Source organism: Gadus morhua, chromosome 14 (genome assembly GCF_902167405.1).
Source record: "Gadus morhua chromosome 14, gadMor3.0, whole genome shotgun sequence".
Lineage (NCBI taxonomy): Eukaryota > Metazoa > Chordata > Actinopteri > Gadiformes > Gadidae > Gadus > Gadus morhua.
Genome location: NC_044061.1, coordinates 19,452,804 through 19,470,653, shown reverse-complemented (window position 1 = coordinate 19,470,653; position 17,850 = coordinate 19,452,804). Strand labels below are relative to the sequence as shown.

Here is a 17,850-nt window from a genome sequence, read left to right as displayed (position 1 = left end):
CCCAATAGTCAATGTATGTGAAGGTTCATTACATGGTTTGGGTTCTCCACCCCTGCTGAAATGACACGCCATTCATTTTCCCTAAACTTGGAGCCTTTCTTTAAGTTTTATTGGGCATTATATACATTTGTTATGTAGTGTCAGGGCTACACCTCTTCAGAGACATTTTCCCCTGGGCGCTGAGGAGTCTGGGCTTGAAAAAAGCATGACCCAAAGCAGCATTACAACCGAGGCATTGGATTCTACACAGTCCACTTGAAACCAAACAGTAGCACCACTATCTCTGGAGGAGGGGCTGTCCTTAATCTTCTCACTGGGAGAGCGATTTGGTAGGAGTGGTACAATTATAGCCTAGTTACTGAGATATGCATTTATGTCCTCAATTGCTACTGCGACCACTAACAAGTTATACAAGTTTGGACATGTTTGTCGGAACACATACAACATGAGGATGCCGAGACGGGCAATTGCAGCCATTTTTGTAAAGCTGGGGACATTTGAAAAACAAATGAGTTGCATTCCGACTCTCTGTGTTTCCATTGTTGACTGCACACACATTTTCTTGTCACATTAAAGGATTATGTGTAGCGTGATAGAGGAGAGCCACACAACAAAAGGTGTGGGTAAAGGTTTTAGTACGGGCTTGCTGACATCCAGATAACATCAAGTTTCTAATTTTAGGGTTGTCTGCAGTCACCACAGGACTAAAAGAGCAGACTCAAAACTAAACAAATTTAGCTCGGCATCCCTAAAGTAAAAATTATAAATAGTATTTTTCTAGAAACTAACCAATAAGTTATTGTAAGTCATAATGTGTCTGTCTCTTGTTCTCTTTCTGTCTCTAAAAACACACCCAAACATATACAAACATCAAACACATACAAACACATACAAACACACACGTTTTGCATTATTTTTTCTGGATACATGCAAACAAGCCCAGCCCGAGGGCTCCTTCAGTGTTTATAGCAGGCGTCTGATTGGCCTTTGTGACGCAGCACCTCGTACAGCCCGGGTCTGGGTTACAGGAAGGAAGTCACCACCGTGTCCAGATGGCCGCTGCTGCGTCATCACGTGACATCATCAGACCAGCAGAGAGCACACACCCCCTCCCCTGTCCCATCTCCAGAGAACACAGCACACAGAGACATGGAGGAGATAGCTAGTGCTACCTCTGCCTTGAAGGGATGTTTCGTGTTGTTATTAAACTCAAACTATGCTCTCACTTTAGAAAGCAAATAGAAAATGTGTGTGTGTGTGTGTGTGTGTGTGTGTGTGTGTGTGTGTGTGTGTGTGTGTGTGTGTGTGTGTGTGTGTGTGTGTGTGTGTGTGTGTGTGTGTGTGTGTGTGTGTGTGTGTGTTATATTTGACACTGTTAACAGACCTGGCAGAATAAACATGAACCCTCACATTGAGCTCAATGAACCCGTAATGTGGGGGTCAAACACCACCACCAGATTGATCACCTCATGTGCCCGTGTGTCCAAGTCATTATTAGCTTAAGGTTGGCCAATAAAGTGCAGATTGTGTTAGGGCTGTGATAAGATATGAAGATCAAGGCAGGAAGGCTTTGTTTGTTGTTCATTGATCAGACGTTACGTCACACCCTGGTTTGAATTGTGCTGAATTGTGCCAGTGTTTTGTCAAGCACTGTCAAGCCCTTTGACATGCATGGGGTATGATGAACTGTGCAATATAAATAACGTTTTAAACTGTCAATGTGTGACAGACGAGTGTGCTTCATTAACACTTCATCGATAAGGTTTATTAGGATTTATTAGGATCAGATGTGTTGATGAAGTTGACTACCGAATACAGTGCAACCAACACTTAGGTAGTTTTGTACAACTCCTAATCCTATAGCTTTGTAAGCACACAACCCAGTGCTATCGCTTTCATTCACTACAATCATAATCAAAAGCCCTCAATTCACTATTGACCCAACTACTTCTTTAATTGTTAACAATAAAAATAAAGAAAATAAGTAATTCAAAATTGCTTCATTTTCTTCCTCTTTGCTCAATTATCCTTAAAAAGCAATAGAGCTTCATGTGTATGAATGGACAATGATGATAACTATGTACATGGCTACATGCTACTGTTGAGGCAGCGAAGGTTAGCCCCAGCTAGCCCCAGCGTGGAGCCGGTGGCCGGCTGCACGCCTCCACAACACACAGGAAATAAAATACATGGGAGCCAGCTCCCCGTGTCAAGTGCTGTGACCTCTTTAAAGACAAAGAACAAGAATTTGATCCTTCAATAATTAATTCGGATAACTTTTTGAACTGCGTGGAGTCTTCAATAGGGTTATATAATGTTGCTTGTGTTACCAATAAGGAGCATAATTAATGACTCACTGGATGAGATTATCCAATGTGTAAGGAATCAGTGCTATGGTTTTAATAATTTTGCATTGCTGCTTTATATTGTTAGGGATTAACTAGACAATGTATTTAAGAGAATGAGTAATATAATTCACTGTGTGTGTTTCAATATTGTATCACTATAATATGCAGGAATTGCAGTCATGCAATTTCTTTTAAATTTTGCCATTTTCTGCATGTGATTGCTCTAGCCTCCGTTTGCGTATATCATTAAATATAAAACTTAAAACAAAATATATTTCCATACAGATAATTGCAAACAACAAGGGGCCCCATATGCAAAAAGTTATTTTTCTATGTGAATACTGTAACATAAAACACTTATTCAGTGGCCAACCTACACATTATAAGCTACCGTACACTCAAAAGTGCATCCTTCTACCGAAGCCACTACAATAACAATCAAGACTCCTTAAGCCCTCTCCTACATGGCCTGTGCAGAATGTGTTGCATTAATCCCACAGCCAAACAATTCCCTCTAGGGATGGGGAATGAGGGCACGCACGGCCAAGGCCTGTGTGATCAAATTTGGCAGCTAAATTATGCATCGTCACACATGGTGGGGTACAATCTGGGGCTAACTGCAGCTGAAATGGTTAATGATTGGCCTGCATTCAGAACAGAGGGAGTGAGGCCACATGTACATGACTAGGTACGAGAACAGAGAACACAGCTTTCTGTAATATAACTAATTGAACAACAGACGAGATACCAAGCCATTTCACAAAACTAAATTTAATCAAAAGGCTTTGCAGGAGATGTTAAATAAACATGTCCTAGCAAATAGGAAGAACTGGAAACTAAATAGAGCTTGAATTCCCTGGATCACCACACATTCGGTTGCGTGTACTGTATTCATGGTATGTCACTCATCTTGTCTTTTGGTGTAAAAGACTACTCTGTACGACCATGACTTTGGACTTGAACCTCCACTATGTAACCTTTTAACTGCAGCCAGCCCTTTGGTTCGAACTTGAAACCATTTTTAAGATCCAAGATAGATGCTTTCTCAAAGTAGTTGTGCTCCCATTGTAATACTTGTAAATACTTAATCAGGCACAATAACACAATCCATCAGTTCAGTTTCACATTCATAGTTACATTGCATTATCATAACACTACATATTTAGCAAAACTAACCATAGTGATTATATTGTGGATCACTTATATACATGACTATCCTGTAGGGTTAACTAGAGCTAGCTGTCTAGCTCATCTAGCTAAACCATTGTAAGGGTCGACGAACAACATGCATCACTTTGTCGGTTCTCCCCTTGGTCTCTCAATGGGAACCGGTCGCTGGGCACATGAAATATTCACTGGACTGGGCCCTTTGTTTTGCTCTCGCTTCGTTCTCGATCCTTCTCTGAGCTCCGCCCCTATCTTTGGTCTAATGCATAGCAGTCCAGGCCTTGACGCCTGCCGGCTCTACTTTCAGATCACAAATGAGCTGACATTAACATAGTGGATATCAGCTGTTTTATCCACCTCCTGACAGGACAGCCGTAGAAAGGGTTCTGCGTTGAATAATTCTAGAATGCATATGTGTTCGTAAGCACATATGCTGTAAAGCAATTAAACAGTTAAGTGCCAACCGATGATTGTGCTATCTTGAGTTGTATTGTGTTTTACTATTCCAAGCCTTGTCTTGTCAGCAACAACAACAACAACAACAACAACAACACTGGGGACATTCAAAATGACCAGTTAAGCTCCCCGCTGGATGAGCAAATGCATTTGATGAGCTGGTTTGTTTTTTATTTTAAAACGTGTGTTGTGGCAGCGCTTTTTGTACTGTAGACCATCTATTGTATTTTTTTTAACTTTTGTTAAGCATTTTGTGACTTCTGTTCTGGAAAGGTGCTATAAATACATTGTACTAACTTACTGACGATGAGCATCAATTTGTGGACATTCCCAGTGGTAGCAAGATTACCTAGTTTTACCAATCTGTAGAGGGGGAGACAGGCGTCTGGTGTAAAAGTTGAAAGTCATCTGCCATTCCCATCAGCCACTCTCATGTTCTACTTTGTGGCTCCTGGTTGCCAGAGTGACCACTGTGTCCTGTGTTCACCGCTGTAGGTGTTAGGTGTGGATGCTCTGGGGACAGGGGGTAAGCTGTGAGCCATGACCCGGATAGGCCCCATATATCAGACCTGGAGTCAGCGTTGAGAGCCGTGGTGTTTTCCCTGCGTCAAACCTCGGTACGGTTCCATTTTCCCTTATATTTATATTATGTAATGTTTTTCCATGTTTTTTTTCAGGTTTTCTGTGAAAAGTATATTTTCGTCCAACAAAAGTTCACAAATCAAGTGCACACAGTGCATCTGACATTTCGCTTTCCATATTTATGGGCTCGGTCCATCTTCTGCAGGGTGCAGATGGTTCAGAGGAACACAAATAGAGAGTGAAGTGGAACAACAAAACTCCAAAAATACAAATCATGCCAAAGGCCCCATGTCCGATGTGTAGCTGTGTGTGCTTAGCTGACCACATTGAGCAATAGCTGTATGTGCTTAGTAGACATACATGAGATACGGCTCCAACACTTATGTTCGTGTTCTCAAGCGTAGTGCATCCACAGTGAGACTAATCAGCTCCAGCAGTCCTACTATGTTATAGCTGAACCTCTGTAGGGAGACGGCCCGGAGCCTGGGCCGGGAATAGACTAAACTACATATAGATACAATTCACTTCCACATTTTGTTTCTAAATTTCACGGGTAAGGTAGACGGACGGGCTAGTTACCTTGACGATAGGATGGCCCCCGGAAGTTGCTTTGACGGCTCCTCGGCTGCCCTCTGTTTCGTAGTGGGCCCGGTGATGAGCCTTGGGGTGCACCTCTATTTTTAACTCATACTGGCCAAACTGGCTGGGGAGCGGCCAGTCGAGAGGGGGCAGGGACGAGGTCCTGTAAGGAAACACACACACCATCAATAAACGTGACGCTATGACACTGTGCTCTCTTTGCTCCTGCCAAATCCGGTTGGAAGTAAAGCTAAACCTATTCTAATCTGAGAAAGCCTTCAGTGTTTTAGATTATTTTATTATTTTAGATTTTAGAATTTGATTAGTCTGTAGATTGCTACACTTTTCTTGGGCACTGACATTGTTTTTTTTAATTCGTCAATCTGTGCTGCTCCTTTTTCGTCAGGAATCAAAGCTCCCAGCCCCGAGCGCTCCTTGGTCCTATCATTTTATTTATTTTTTTGGATGGTATGAGATGGTCTCAATGGCCATTTGTGGCACTGAGTGAGTTTTGCCCGGATGGACACTCAATCTACATTGTACAAATATAAGGGCTGAGGACACTTCTGTTAACAGGAAATGCATTGTCAAAAGGACATAATAACTTAATTTGATTGTCATAACCTTGAATATAGCCAGGGAATCACCGGCCTCTTCCATCAGGTCTTACTCAACCCCAGATCTCCCTATAATCCACATGACTTCACATCAATCCAAGAAAACACAATCACCTTTGGTCAAATAAACCCTAAAAAATCCTTTGTTAGAAACAGATGGCAGATGCCCTGGTTGAGAGTTCAATAGTAGCTAGGTATGTGCATATGGTACAGATGGTCAGATTCAGTCACTGGCTGCTGTGCCAGTGAGTCACTGGAATGCCCTCATGCATAAACCTGCCTTTAAATATAGAAAACTTGTAATAGGTTGCGTGAGACTTTAAGAGTGAATCATTGAAGCAGGGGGTTTACAAGCAGCCGTTACCTGGTGGGGCCATCTGAGGGTTTGGGGGGAGAGTAGACGCACAACGATTGCTCATTGTACAGGAAAGATGTGTAGGAGAGAGCAAGGTAGAAACACAGAATGAGTGAACCAGTGAGTCAGGTCAGTAAGGCAGTAAGATAATCAGTTGGCTAGATAGAGCAGTCAGATGGACAGCTCAGGCAGCAAGTCAGCCATCCAGTCAGTCAGCCAGTCCCTCGGCTAGTCAGTCAGTTAAAGCAAGTGTAGTGGGCATGTCTCCTTCAACAATCCGCTTTTAACAGCTGCACTTAAAAATAAAACCCTCAATTGGACTTGTCCTCCTTATCGCTAGGCATCGACATAAGATGGCTTCAATCATGTGTTTAAGAGAAGCAGCCCTGCAGCATTGACATTAACACTGGGGTTGTCCATGGTGATCTATACAGTCAAAAAAATCACTTTTAATGAGACTAAATTAAGGTTAGGGTTATGGTTAGGGGTTATGGGGTAAGGGGCCAGAATAATTCTTATTTAAGATTTATATCCTGAATGTATGATTGTATCAGCACACAGATACATTCTTTGAACAATTTGATGAATACAAGTTATTATTCTGATTCAGATTTTTCAATTCAGTTTAGTTGGAAACTGTTCAATTTAGTTTTTTTTCTGAACTGAGCATCCCATGACAAAACGCTGTCTGTCTAGCGAATGGTAAACACTCCACTTCTGTGCCATAGACTTCCACTGTTGTCAAAAGGCACATTTATAAATCTGGCCAACATAATTGTTTTCCATGATAACTGTCCTAAACTGTAAGTTGTAAGGCTGTTTTCCATGTCAGGGCAGAGCATTAGCAGAACTTTACTTACTTCATCTGACTCACTGTGGTTTGACAGACTTTTTTTTAAGGGTTGTGAAAATAAGCAACAAGAAAGGAAGTGTATAGAGAAAGAGTAAAGTCTTGTCCTGTACATTGCATTCAATGTAACTCTCTTTGAGATACATTGTGCAAGCAGTACTTCCTCTGACAGTTCACAGCACTTGGCAGAGGTCATTATGTACCGGGACACCATAACAGGCTTCTACCTTGAAGCTGGACAGACCTGTGTTTCCACAAAGATAAAATAATGGGATTTCATTCAAATGTAAATGAAAAAGACCACTTAAAAGAATCAGCGTAACATGGAACAAAATATATATATGTATATACAAGTAAATCATATTGATCAGTTTAATATAGATTTTTTTTTAATGAGGGTGGTTGGGGTCTCAGTATGCTAGTGCGCTAACATGGTTCGATTCCCGGGTTCGATTCCGACCTGTGGTCCTCTGTGCTACACGTCATTCCCTCTCTCCTACAACCTGCCTTCCTGTCTCTCGTCAATGAGCTGTCCATAAAGCAACGATGGTACCATACAAAAAAAATGATCTGTTCATGTGAAGTTCAGGAGGCCTAGTTGTTCTGTTTCCAGGGTCCTGTCAGCCGTGGCTCCGAGCAGACCAGAGTCCTCTCAATGGGAGACATGTGCAGGGAATCCGTCATTGGAACCATTCAGTTCCTACTTTGGCGTACTAAGTACAATCAAAACAAGAGGAAAGACTGACTTTTGGAATAAAACGGGCATGTGTTTTACATTTTGGTGAATTACCATTTTATTTTGTGTGTGCGTGTGTGCCATGCTTTGTGGTTCTAAATCAAATCCCACTGCATTGCAGGGATTCTCCCACCACGCACAACTTTTAAATGCCACCGAAAAACCACAATAGTTTGTATTGTGTTACATAAATGCTCCCTGTTCGTGGTGAGTTTAATCATATGTGATCTCATCACTGAATATATACGGACACTTTAAAACCTACGAGTGTGTCGCTTATGTTTCCCTTTTTGTGTGTTCTATATATATCATACACGGATACATACATGAAGCTATTTATACATAACAAGTTCCCTAAAAGTATCCAATAAGATAAGCTTTCTTTCAGTTCCAAGGGGAGGAATGCTGGGGAGGAAGTGATGAAATAGCGGGAGGAAATTAGGTCACAGCAATTCATAGCAGGGCTATCCCTGCCAACGTGATCACCTTCCATAACATAAGCCCCCTCCAGAAAGCATGTGTGTTGTTTTTTTTGTTTTCTTGCACATGGCTGCTACGGTTACAAGAGCAGGTAATGGCAATGCAGGAAACATGAGCATGAGTGGGATCCGAAATAGCGCAACCTTTCTCGGGTGGCTGTGGGGGGCTCCCCCTCTCTTGTCACGTCCTCTCGTCCTTTACCATAGGCCTTATTTACCTCGCGGTCATCTTGGAATGTGGAGTTCCGCATTCCATTCCCCCACCCATCAAGCGGATAGAACCAAGATGGCCGCTGGGTGAACAAGGCCCAATACAAATCACACAAGCAGCCCCTCCACTCTCCCCTATCCCCTCCACCTACACAAACACCTCTGGTTAGGCAGTCGGCCTAAAGGGACTGGTGAACTGAACCGACCTCTTGAGACACATTTAAACCGTAACATACAGATGCAGATGACAGATGACAGCAGTGGACTGGGAACCAGAACCCATTCCATCCCAATCTATATTCCCAAAGGGGGTGTGTATGTTTAAAATAGGGTGGAGGACGAATGGAATCTGGTTGTTAGTAGCACCCAAGTCCCTCCCGGCAAAGCCACACCCACCCATAACCTCGCCCCACTCATTGCCTTCCTTTGTTGAGACAGTGAAACCCACCCAGTAACCAACTGCCTGGGCCATCTGTTTCACACGCGACTAACACACATACACACAGACAAACACAGACACACAGACACACAGACACAGACACACACACACACACACACACACACACACACACACACACACACACACACACACACACACACACACACACACACACACACACACACACACACACACACACACACCAAACCCTTGATCCCTGAGCAGACAGGAGTTGTTATGAGTATTATAATCTCAGCAGAATTCATCTCACCTAAAATGTGGCTTAACCTAGCATAACCTAGTCAAATGTAGACAACTTCCAAAAGAATGAGATAAGGCCTTTCTTGTATACCTTCGGTGATAATTACTTCCTTGGGTAAATTGAGTTAATGCTTAAGGCAAGCAAAAGATACAGTGGAGTATACAGCAAAGCTCAAAGTACCAAGGGCAGGAGATAACACACAGCATACTGGAGCAGCTCGACAGTTAAACATCTATGTCCGCATATTAAGGTGATCTAAATATTACTTAGACTAGCAGGATGGCTGATCGGGTAACTATTTAATGTATAAGCATACATATATAAGAGGCAAATATTCAATATGGTGAATTGGTCTGTAGTCTGGTCTTCCGGTGGTCCCTCCCTCTCCTTCTGGTTTTAATCTATTTATGGTTTTTGCCCTTTTTATAAAATTTGTTTTATTGTCATTTGGACCTGTGCCAGTGGGTTCTCTGCTGCCATAAATGATCATGCCAAAGGGATTTATTCATGTTTTATCTTATCTTATCTTAAGGAACACAGCAAACCGTACGTATTAAAGCACAACGTTCATAATTCTGTTGGAATACATTATGTAAGCAGTTATTAGCATTTGATATTCCTGAACTGCCGTGACCTATTCTGCGGTCAAAAATCAGAAATAGCTGTGAAAAGCTTAGCTTTTCACAGCGTTTGTGTTTAAGTATGCAGTCTTTCAGTGTTTCAGTATGCAGTCAACAAATTCAAAAAAAAATCTTATGAATAAATGACTGCTAAATCTGTGTAAAGGCGAGGCTGATGGCAGTGAAACTGAACTGTGCATATTTAAGGTATTGGTATTGTTGGTAAGATTTAAGAACTTTTTATTGTTGTTTAATTTATTAGAAATGGTATGGCCATCCATCAGCTATCAGTGAGTAAATATCAGTCTTGGGTTGACTCTGTCTGCTTTTGATTGGTTCCGGGAGTCCATCTTGCCTGTCAATCATAGGTGCATGAAGGCTGAGAAACGACGGGAGGTCGGGGGCAGGGAGGGAGGGACGTTTTTTGGGTTGGTTCCTTCAATATTCGACAAAATCATATATTCTGCTATTTTCTGCTCTCTCTCTTAACAACTTGAAATCGTACCTACAGCAAGGCTCACATTCGCCAGAAGCTGCAGCTCCTAGCCTGTCTTCTCCACCTTTCCTTGAACTTTACCTATCGCAGTTTGACTGTCAGTGTGCATAACTGAATTAAATTTGCTTTGGTTAAAGCGTCTACTTAATGACTGAATAGTAAATGATTAGCTCAATGATTGTTTTCTTACTGTGAAAAAGGAAAGATGACATGAAAGTTAAAAGAGGACAAATAAATTAACAAATGGGTCCTCCGTAAATACTGACCCTATTGTTTTCTGGGGAATGCATTTAGTGCATGAGTCCATTTGACGTGTGTGTGTGTGTGTGTGTGTGTGTGTGTGTGTGTGTGTGTGTGTGTGTGTGTGTGTGTGTGTGTGTGTGTGTGTGTGTGTTTGCGTGTGTGTCCAGCCATATGTGCTCTTTGCTGATTTATAGTGCCTGTGGCAAGTGCACACAAACAAGGCCATGCCTTCATCTGCTGCAAACGATAGAGTGGGAGAGGGCCTGCTCTCTCTGTCTCCTCTCCTTACGAACGGCTTCATCTGATTGCCTCTGATTACCCTTTTAAAGTGGAACATTTTCCAGCTTTTACGTACAAGTGTATTTAAGTATAGCATGTGTGTGCATACATGCCTGTGGTTCTCCCCCTCAACTCTCCCACAGCCTTGTGTGACCTTTAAGGTACTCGCCACTGTATTGCATCGCTGAGGAGCTCAAAGTCCGGCATGTAAACACAAGTCAAATCGGCAGCGCTGTAACACCCCAGGCCATTATCAATCCTCTGTCAAGATCAGAAGGAACTTTCTTTTCTATTGTGACTAATTACACTACATAAAAAGCCAATGCCTTGCCTCAACTTGATAATTTAGCCTTGACCTCCTTATTGTATTCATAATCCAAATCAACTGAAATCATAATTGCTGTAATATAATAAGTAATTCAATTTATTTTTATTTATATATGCCTCACAAAGCCATGCCTCACAAAGCCAACAGCTATTGAGGCCAACCATGCTACCGTGATAAGCTTCAGCCCTCCAACAACCTCTTCAGGTTGTTCAACTCTAAGAAGCAGTAAGCTGTTATTTTACGTATACCTTTGAAAATAATTGGGCCATTTTGTTAAAAGCAATACAGTTTAATTAATGTATTCAAGCTGTAGTGAACCTGTGATCTAAACTAATGCTCACTCTCTGTCCTCAGGTCATGTGTATGTCATGTGTACATCAACTGTGATTACCTGAATATAGGCGTGTGACCGGGTTTGGGTTTGTTCCACGTGAAATGGGAGGGCACGGAGAGGAACTGCTCGCCGGCGGCGTCCTTCTTCATGCCGTGCAGACCCTCGTCTGACGGGGAGTCCAGGTGTGGGGACATACTCCCCTGCTCGTCCAGACCCATGTCCCCCTGCATGACCGTCCTGTCCTGGGAGGTCTTCCTGGTCTTGGAGGGTATGTCGGCCTCGGAGGGACAGAACTGGAAGGGCGACATGCCGGCCTGGGGGCTTCCACCCCAGGTGTCCTCGGTCACGCTGCCCCTGGGCGAGGGCCCCGGCGTGGGGGTGGGCGAGTGGTGCGGGGACAGCGAGCCCTGGAAGCAGATGTCTGCGCTGGAGTGGCGCCTCTTGCCGCACGGCGAGGTGGGCCGCGAGGAGGGGCGGGAGGGCGGCCGCGGGCTGAGCCAGTTCTCATCGGTGACGCTGGTGCGCGGGGAGTGGCACGGGGACCCCCGTGGCGAGAGGGTGAGGGAGTGGGAGTGGATGAAGGCGGGGTGGTGGTGCTGCTGCTGCTGCTGCTGCTGCTGCTGCTGCTGCTGCTGCTGCTGCCATGGCCCCTGGTCGTCCTGGGGCAACCCCCATGTCTGGGGGGAGCCGGCCCCCGGGGAGGTGAGCGGCGAGCTCAGGGTGAAGCGGGCGGCCGCCTCGTTCAGCTCGTGTTCCACGTCGTCGTTGATGTGGGAGAAGGACTCGCAGGAAGAGGCGTCAGAGAACCAGCTCCTGGAGGAGATGCTGCTGCAAGGGCTGGGGCTGAGCGATGAGTCCCGGTACGCGTGATCCAGGGGCAGGTACAGGTGGTCCCTGGAGAGAGGTCGCTCCCCGTGGTAGTCCCCTTCGGGGCCGTTGGCCCTGAGGTCCTCCTGACTGGCGCCCATCCCCTGCTGACAGCTGGGCGAGATGGAGGTGATCTGGATGCTGGGACACTCAAAGGCCTTGGGAGGGCCCGTGGGGGTGTGGGGTAGCAGGGGAGATGTGCTGTACTTGGGCTCGTGTAGACCGTCGTAGCTGTGGGACTCGCAGGCCTGTTTGTGTGGCTGCAGGCGTGGTGACGTGTTGATAAGCTGGGAGTAAGCCTGCATGCTATGGCGTGGCAGACCCATAGACTGGTGGTTTGAGACGGCTGAATGGGGCAGGCCCACAGACTGGTGGCTGCTAACCATGGACTGTGGCTGGCCCACATCGTGGATGTAGAAGGATGTGTTGTCATCGGGCTCCTGATCTGGGAAGAACGAGGGAAGAGCAAGAGACGTGTAAGTCACAGTCAGTGGTGAATGGTCCGATTATAGGAGGTACTCGCCGGGTTCAACAGGTCCAGTGTACATTACAGTGTAGACAGCCGCAAGACTCTAAAAGACAATGGACCTTTAGCTCTTTGTGGTCTAGTAGACTTGCAGCTTTACAAGGTTTCATGCCAAACCCCTGTTGCTATAAATGCAAGGTGTGGTCATCGCCCCAAATTTTTGAAAGGATGTTCACCACATGTTTACAATGAACAGATTTACAGGCAGAATAGAGTAGTTCTGATGTGCATTATATCCTACTATAGTCAAGTATTAGCATTACTAAGAGAGAGAAACTGTAGCAGCCCAATCAAATCGGCCAGTGTTTGTATTACCTGGTTTATAAATGAATGATAACCGATACTGTGCACTGATCAAGGATGATGTAGCCTTGAACGTGTTATCGCTCTGTGTTATCACTATTTTAAGCATTCACACCACCAAAAAGAGATCAGGATTAGTGTATGATGCACTATTGCACTTTTCTCTTGTGTGGGAGTGTGTGATTGTGTTCAACATGTTTGTGTATGTTTGGCCCCCTGTGCGTATGCGTGTGTGTGTGTGTGTGTGTGTGTGTGTGTGTGTGTGTGTGTGTGTGTGTGTGTGGATGTGTGTGTGTGTGTGTGGGCAGCACAGGCTAGCGGGCGGTCATACGGGCAAGGTTCCAAGAGAGAGGGATAACCGATGAACAGTGCTACTCAGGAAACAGATTCACACGACTCTGCCCACTCTCGCCTGTCAACACATCCAGCGCCGGCAGGCTATTTATACCAAAGGTCAACCAGCAGAGGCTCACTCACACACACACACACACACACACACACACACACACACAGACGCACAGATAAACACATGTACACACACACATGCACATACATATGCATATACACACACATGCACACACACACACACACACGTGCACAAATATACCAACACAGGCATGCACGAAAATTAATGAAAGAGTACATTGTCCTAGCTGGCAGTTCTATATTAGAGAGGTTATTAATAACTGTCTGATGAATTCACATGCCTGCACCCAGTGAGCCTTAACAACAACACACAGACACACACAGACACAGACACACACAGACACACACAGACACACTCTCTCTTACTTTCTCTTGCTCTTTTCTGCTCTCTACACAACCACATCTATGAACACCCACACACACTTATGAGCACACACACACACACACACACACACACACACACACACACACACACACACACACACACACACACACACACACACACACACACACAGACACACACAGACACACAGACACACACTTGGATGCTAGATGTTAATTATGTATACATTCTTTTTTTGATAATTATATTTTCATATGCTCAAAGAAGGAATGAATTACTGTTATACTTTTACAACTATCTTTAAAACACCAAAGATGGTTAATGTGTCAGTGTCCTTTCACACAATAAGTGAGATTAAACACATTTAACGACGAATATAAATTATTCTTCAAACAATACACGATTGCACGAGTGAACGGCTTTGAAAGGGTCTTTCTTTCATGTTCCAACAATTACGCCTTATATGTGCCAACCTGTTTAACATCAGACATACATCATTATCAATCACAATGAAACGTGTGTGTGTGTGTGTGTGTGTCTCTGTGTGTGTGTGTGTGTGTGTGTGTGTGTGTGTGTGTGTGTGTGTGTGTGTGTGTGTGTGTGTGTGTGTGTGTGTGTGTGTGTGTGCTTTTCAATGTGTGTGTGGGCGTGGATATATGGCTGTTGGCTTCTTTTAAATCTCAACGGGATTCTCTGCAAATACTCGGTCCGATGAGGATGTTCAGGAAAGGGGCAACAACAATACACGCCATTTCCTGTGTGAGTTGACTGTGGAAACATGGTGAATCAGGACCTAAGATGTCATTTATGTACCAACCCCGCATGACGTTGGCACCATTGCCCATATAAACACACCCACATACACACACAGGAACACACACACACACACAAACACACATACACCTGCACGCACACACATTCGCACACAATTACACACTCAACTTGTTTGAGTTTGTAGTTGAAAGAAGCCAACTGCTTGATCGCCCCTTTCAGATGTTTCTTCCACTTTCAAGTGCCAGACAATCTGAAGTCTCAGTTTACTGGAGGGAGGTTTAGGATTAGAACTTTAACTTTAGATGTTCCACTAAATTGGGATCAAGACATTTGCGGCCCACCTCATGTGCAAACTGTAAGAAATAGATGAATACATATGCGGTTGCTGAGTGACACCGCCCCCTTTCTATGTAATTATTCCTGCAAGCAGGCCATGGTCACTGGGAAACCGCGGAAAGAAAAAGTCAGCAATGCTGCTTATGCTCCCAGTGTGTTTATTATAAGCAAAACACAAATGACCACAAAACATGACAATGGAAAACATAGGATGGACTGCACAAAGCGGCACACATTTTTTTAAGCGCCATCATTGAATATTTACTGAACATTTATAATACATTTATTTTCAATTGTCTTTCTAATATTTTAAAGAATTCTGTATATTTCAAGATTCCACATACCACTTGCAGTACCAACGTTTGCCACAGGTTGAAAAACACTGGATACGAGTGATTATGTATTTTTTTTAACATTGTGCCTCGCCACACCCACTCTGAGAACAGCAGAGACCACAGCCGAGGACATATTTATAGCTGCACACCACGAGCCCTGCCTGTCTGTCACAAGACCCAGCACACGATCCCGGCCTGGCTCTCTCAGTCATTCACTGACTGAGAACGAGAGACATAGAGGTCGACAGAGTAGCAGAGCTAGAGAGAGAGAGGAAGAGAGAGGCAGAGGCAGAAGACAAAGCATTTGATCTCCTACTAGCCGCTCACTCACTGACTGAGAGAGTATAAAGAGACTTGGAGGCAGGCAGAGAGGGATAGAGAGAGGAAAAGAGAGAGAGTGTGACAGAGAGAGAGAGAGAGAGAGAGGGAGAGAGAGAGAGAGAGAGAGAGAGAGAGAGAGAGAGAGAGAGAGAGAGAGAGAGAGAGAGAGAGAGAGAGAGAGAGAGAGAGAGAGAGAGAGAGAGAGAGAGAGAGACAGAAAAGAGGAAGGGAGGATGAGAGGAAGAAGAAGTGTTGGGCTTGGATGTTCAACATTACTAAACTGAGAAACTGTGCATCAAACAACACCCCAAAACAACAAACATTCCACAACTACAACACCAGGTTCTGTTTCACTGCCTTTTAGCTGTATTTTTTCTGGATTATGTAACACATTGACATGAATAGTCAACAATTAGACAGTTAAACTGCACAAAATCACAAAAAGAACTTTTCTCTGAAGTTTGATATACTTTTTTCTAACTGTATCATTTGTCACACTTCGAAACATGTCATGTGCATAAGTCAATATTGTTTCCATCGTCCCTGGCCCTCGTTACCTCAAGGCTGCGTATGACTTGAAGTCACTGTTGTTACAGTTGTTTGAGACAGCAGCAGCCTGCTAAAGCAGATGTGGCAATGGCCTAGGGCTGCACCTGGCTCCCGGCGGTTTGCTTGTGTGCAGTTAGAAAACATAGAGCCCAACAATAACATTAAGAAATGGATTCCCTGCTGGCGATAACAGCTTCGTTTATGGTTGCCAAAATTGACACAATGGCGGCCAAATACACTACTTATTTTGTGGCCTTTTTAAAATATATTATAATATCATGTCATTTTTATAATATAGCTTCAGAGCATGTGCTGTCAAGATAAGGCCTGCACATTATCTTGTAATCTTGTAATATTTTTCCTTGCTTTCAAATCTCCAGTACAAGTTTTAATCCCTGATCTTAACATCACTGGTTGAAGCCAAGAGGTAAGGCCAGCCCCCATAACAGGATGACAGGGGCTTGTAGCCTAGGGCAACCGGGCAACTGTTACTGATGGTGCTATCTCACATGTTCCCTGAAAGTTGTTTTAACTAAACTAACTTCAAGTAAACATTGTATGGGATTTTCTCATATGTTTTTCCTATAAAAATAATTTATCATCGGCACCACATATCCAAGACAATTAGATTCGATTAGACGGCTACTTTTATGTACATGCCCTTTCCTGGAGAGCTCAAAGGGAAGCGCCCTCTAGAGATGGAGGCAAAATGCAGTGTTGATACAAAAGTTGAGCGATCATACAGCAATGGAAGCATTTGCCAACCAATAGGACTAACATTCATAAACTCCAACATTGTCCTCTGACACTGGGAAGATGTACGAACCAGTAACTGAATTTATGAGAGAATGAAGTCCATTTTTGGGTGTATTATTTGGTAGAGGTTCTGATGAACTTTAATAAACAAATGTAAAAAGGCACGACGTTTTCTCATTTACAAATGTGATGTGATAAAGTCAAAGTTGACAAGGCACCGATAGATGGTGAAGGGATGGTGTGTGTGTGTGTGTGTGTGTGTGTGTGTGTGTGTGTGTGTGTGTGTGTGTGTGTGTGTGTGTGTGTGTGTGTGTGTGTGTGTGTGTTTGTGTGTGTGTGTTTGTGTGTGTGTGTGTGTGTGTGTGTGTGTGTGTGTGTGTGTCTGTGTCTGTGTCTGTGTGTCTGTGTGTGTGTGTGTGTGTTTGTGTGAGTGTGTGTGTGGTCTGTGTCTGTCTCGTTAGACATGAGGTGGACCAGGGTACCTGGCTTATTCTGATCACCTTAAACCTCCCTAGCACTGAGGAGGGCTACAGTGGGGGAGAACCCCCCTAGTGAGAGCAAGGACAGGGGGGCGAGAGAGAGAGGATAAGGAAGGGACAGGAGTGGAGAGAAGGGGAGAGGAGGAGAAGATAGGAGAAAATAATAGAGCATAGGGGGTTTTGATTTTGTGGGATGATATTTCCATTTATTCTATCAAGCAGAAATGCGGACAGATGTTAAAAATATGGTTCGTCAAATGGTTCTATGTTTTAAAATGCTATCGATAAAAAAAACAAGCCTTCAAAAACCACTACTGGCATATACCTTTCTTACTTTGTGTGACTAGCTGATGCAATATAACCAAATTAATTTCAATGTATTCAAATTTAAAACAATCATCCTCCAGCCGCCTGTGTTTCCTTGGCCTTCAGTTCTTCACCAGTTTCTCAGAGTA

General features: G+C 43.9%; 1 protein-coding gene across 3 annotated transcripts in view; it reads right to left on the bottom strand.

Moving 5' to 3' along the window:
- Positions 1–17,850, bottom strand: part of nfatc3a (nuclear factor of activated T cells 3a) — a 69,840-nt gene that overhangs the window by 39,235 nt on the left and 12,755 nt on the right. For 2 of the 3 annotated variants that reach the window (XM_030376323.1, XM_030376324.1), the window contains exons 2-3: positions 11,438–12,692; positions 5,133–5,295 (exon numbers count right to left, since the gene is read on the bottom strand). In XM_030376323.1, coding sequence (XP_030232183.1) covers positions 5,133–5,295; positions 11,438–12,692 — 1,418 coding nt within the window. The remainder of the gene's footprint in view (positions 1–5,132; positions 5,296–11,437; positions 12,693–17,850) is intronic. The other variant, XM_030376325.1, reaches the window with a different exon arrangement.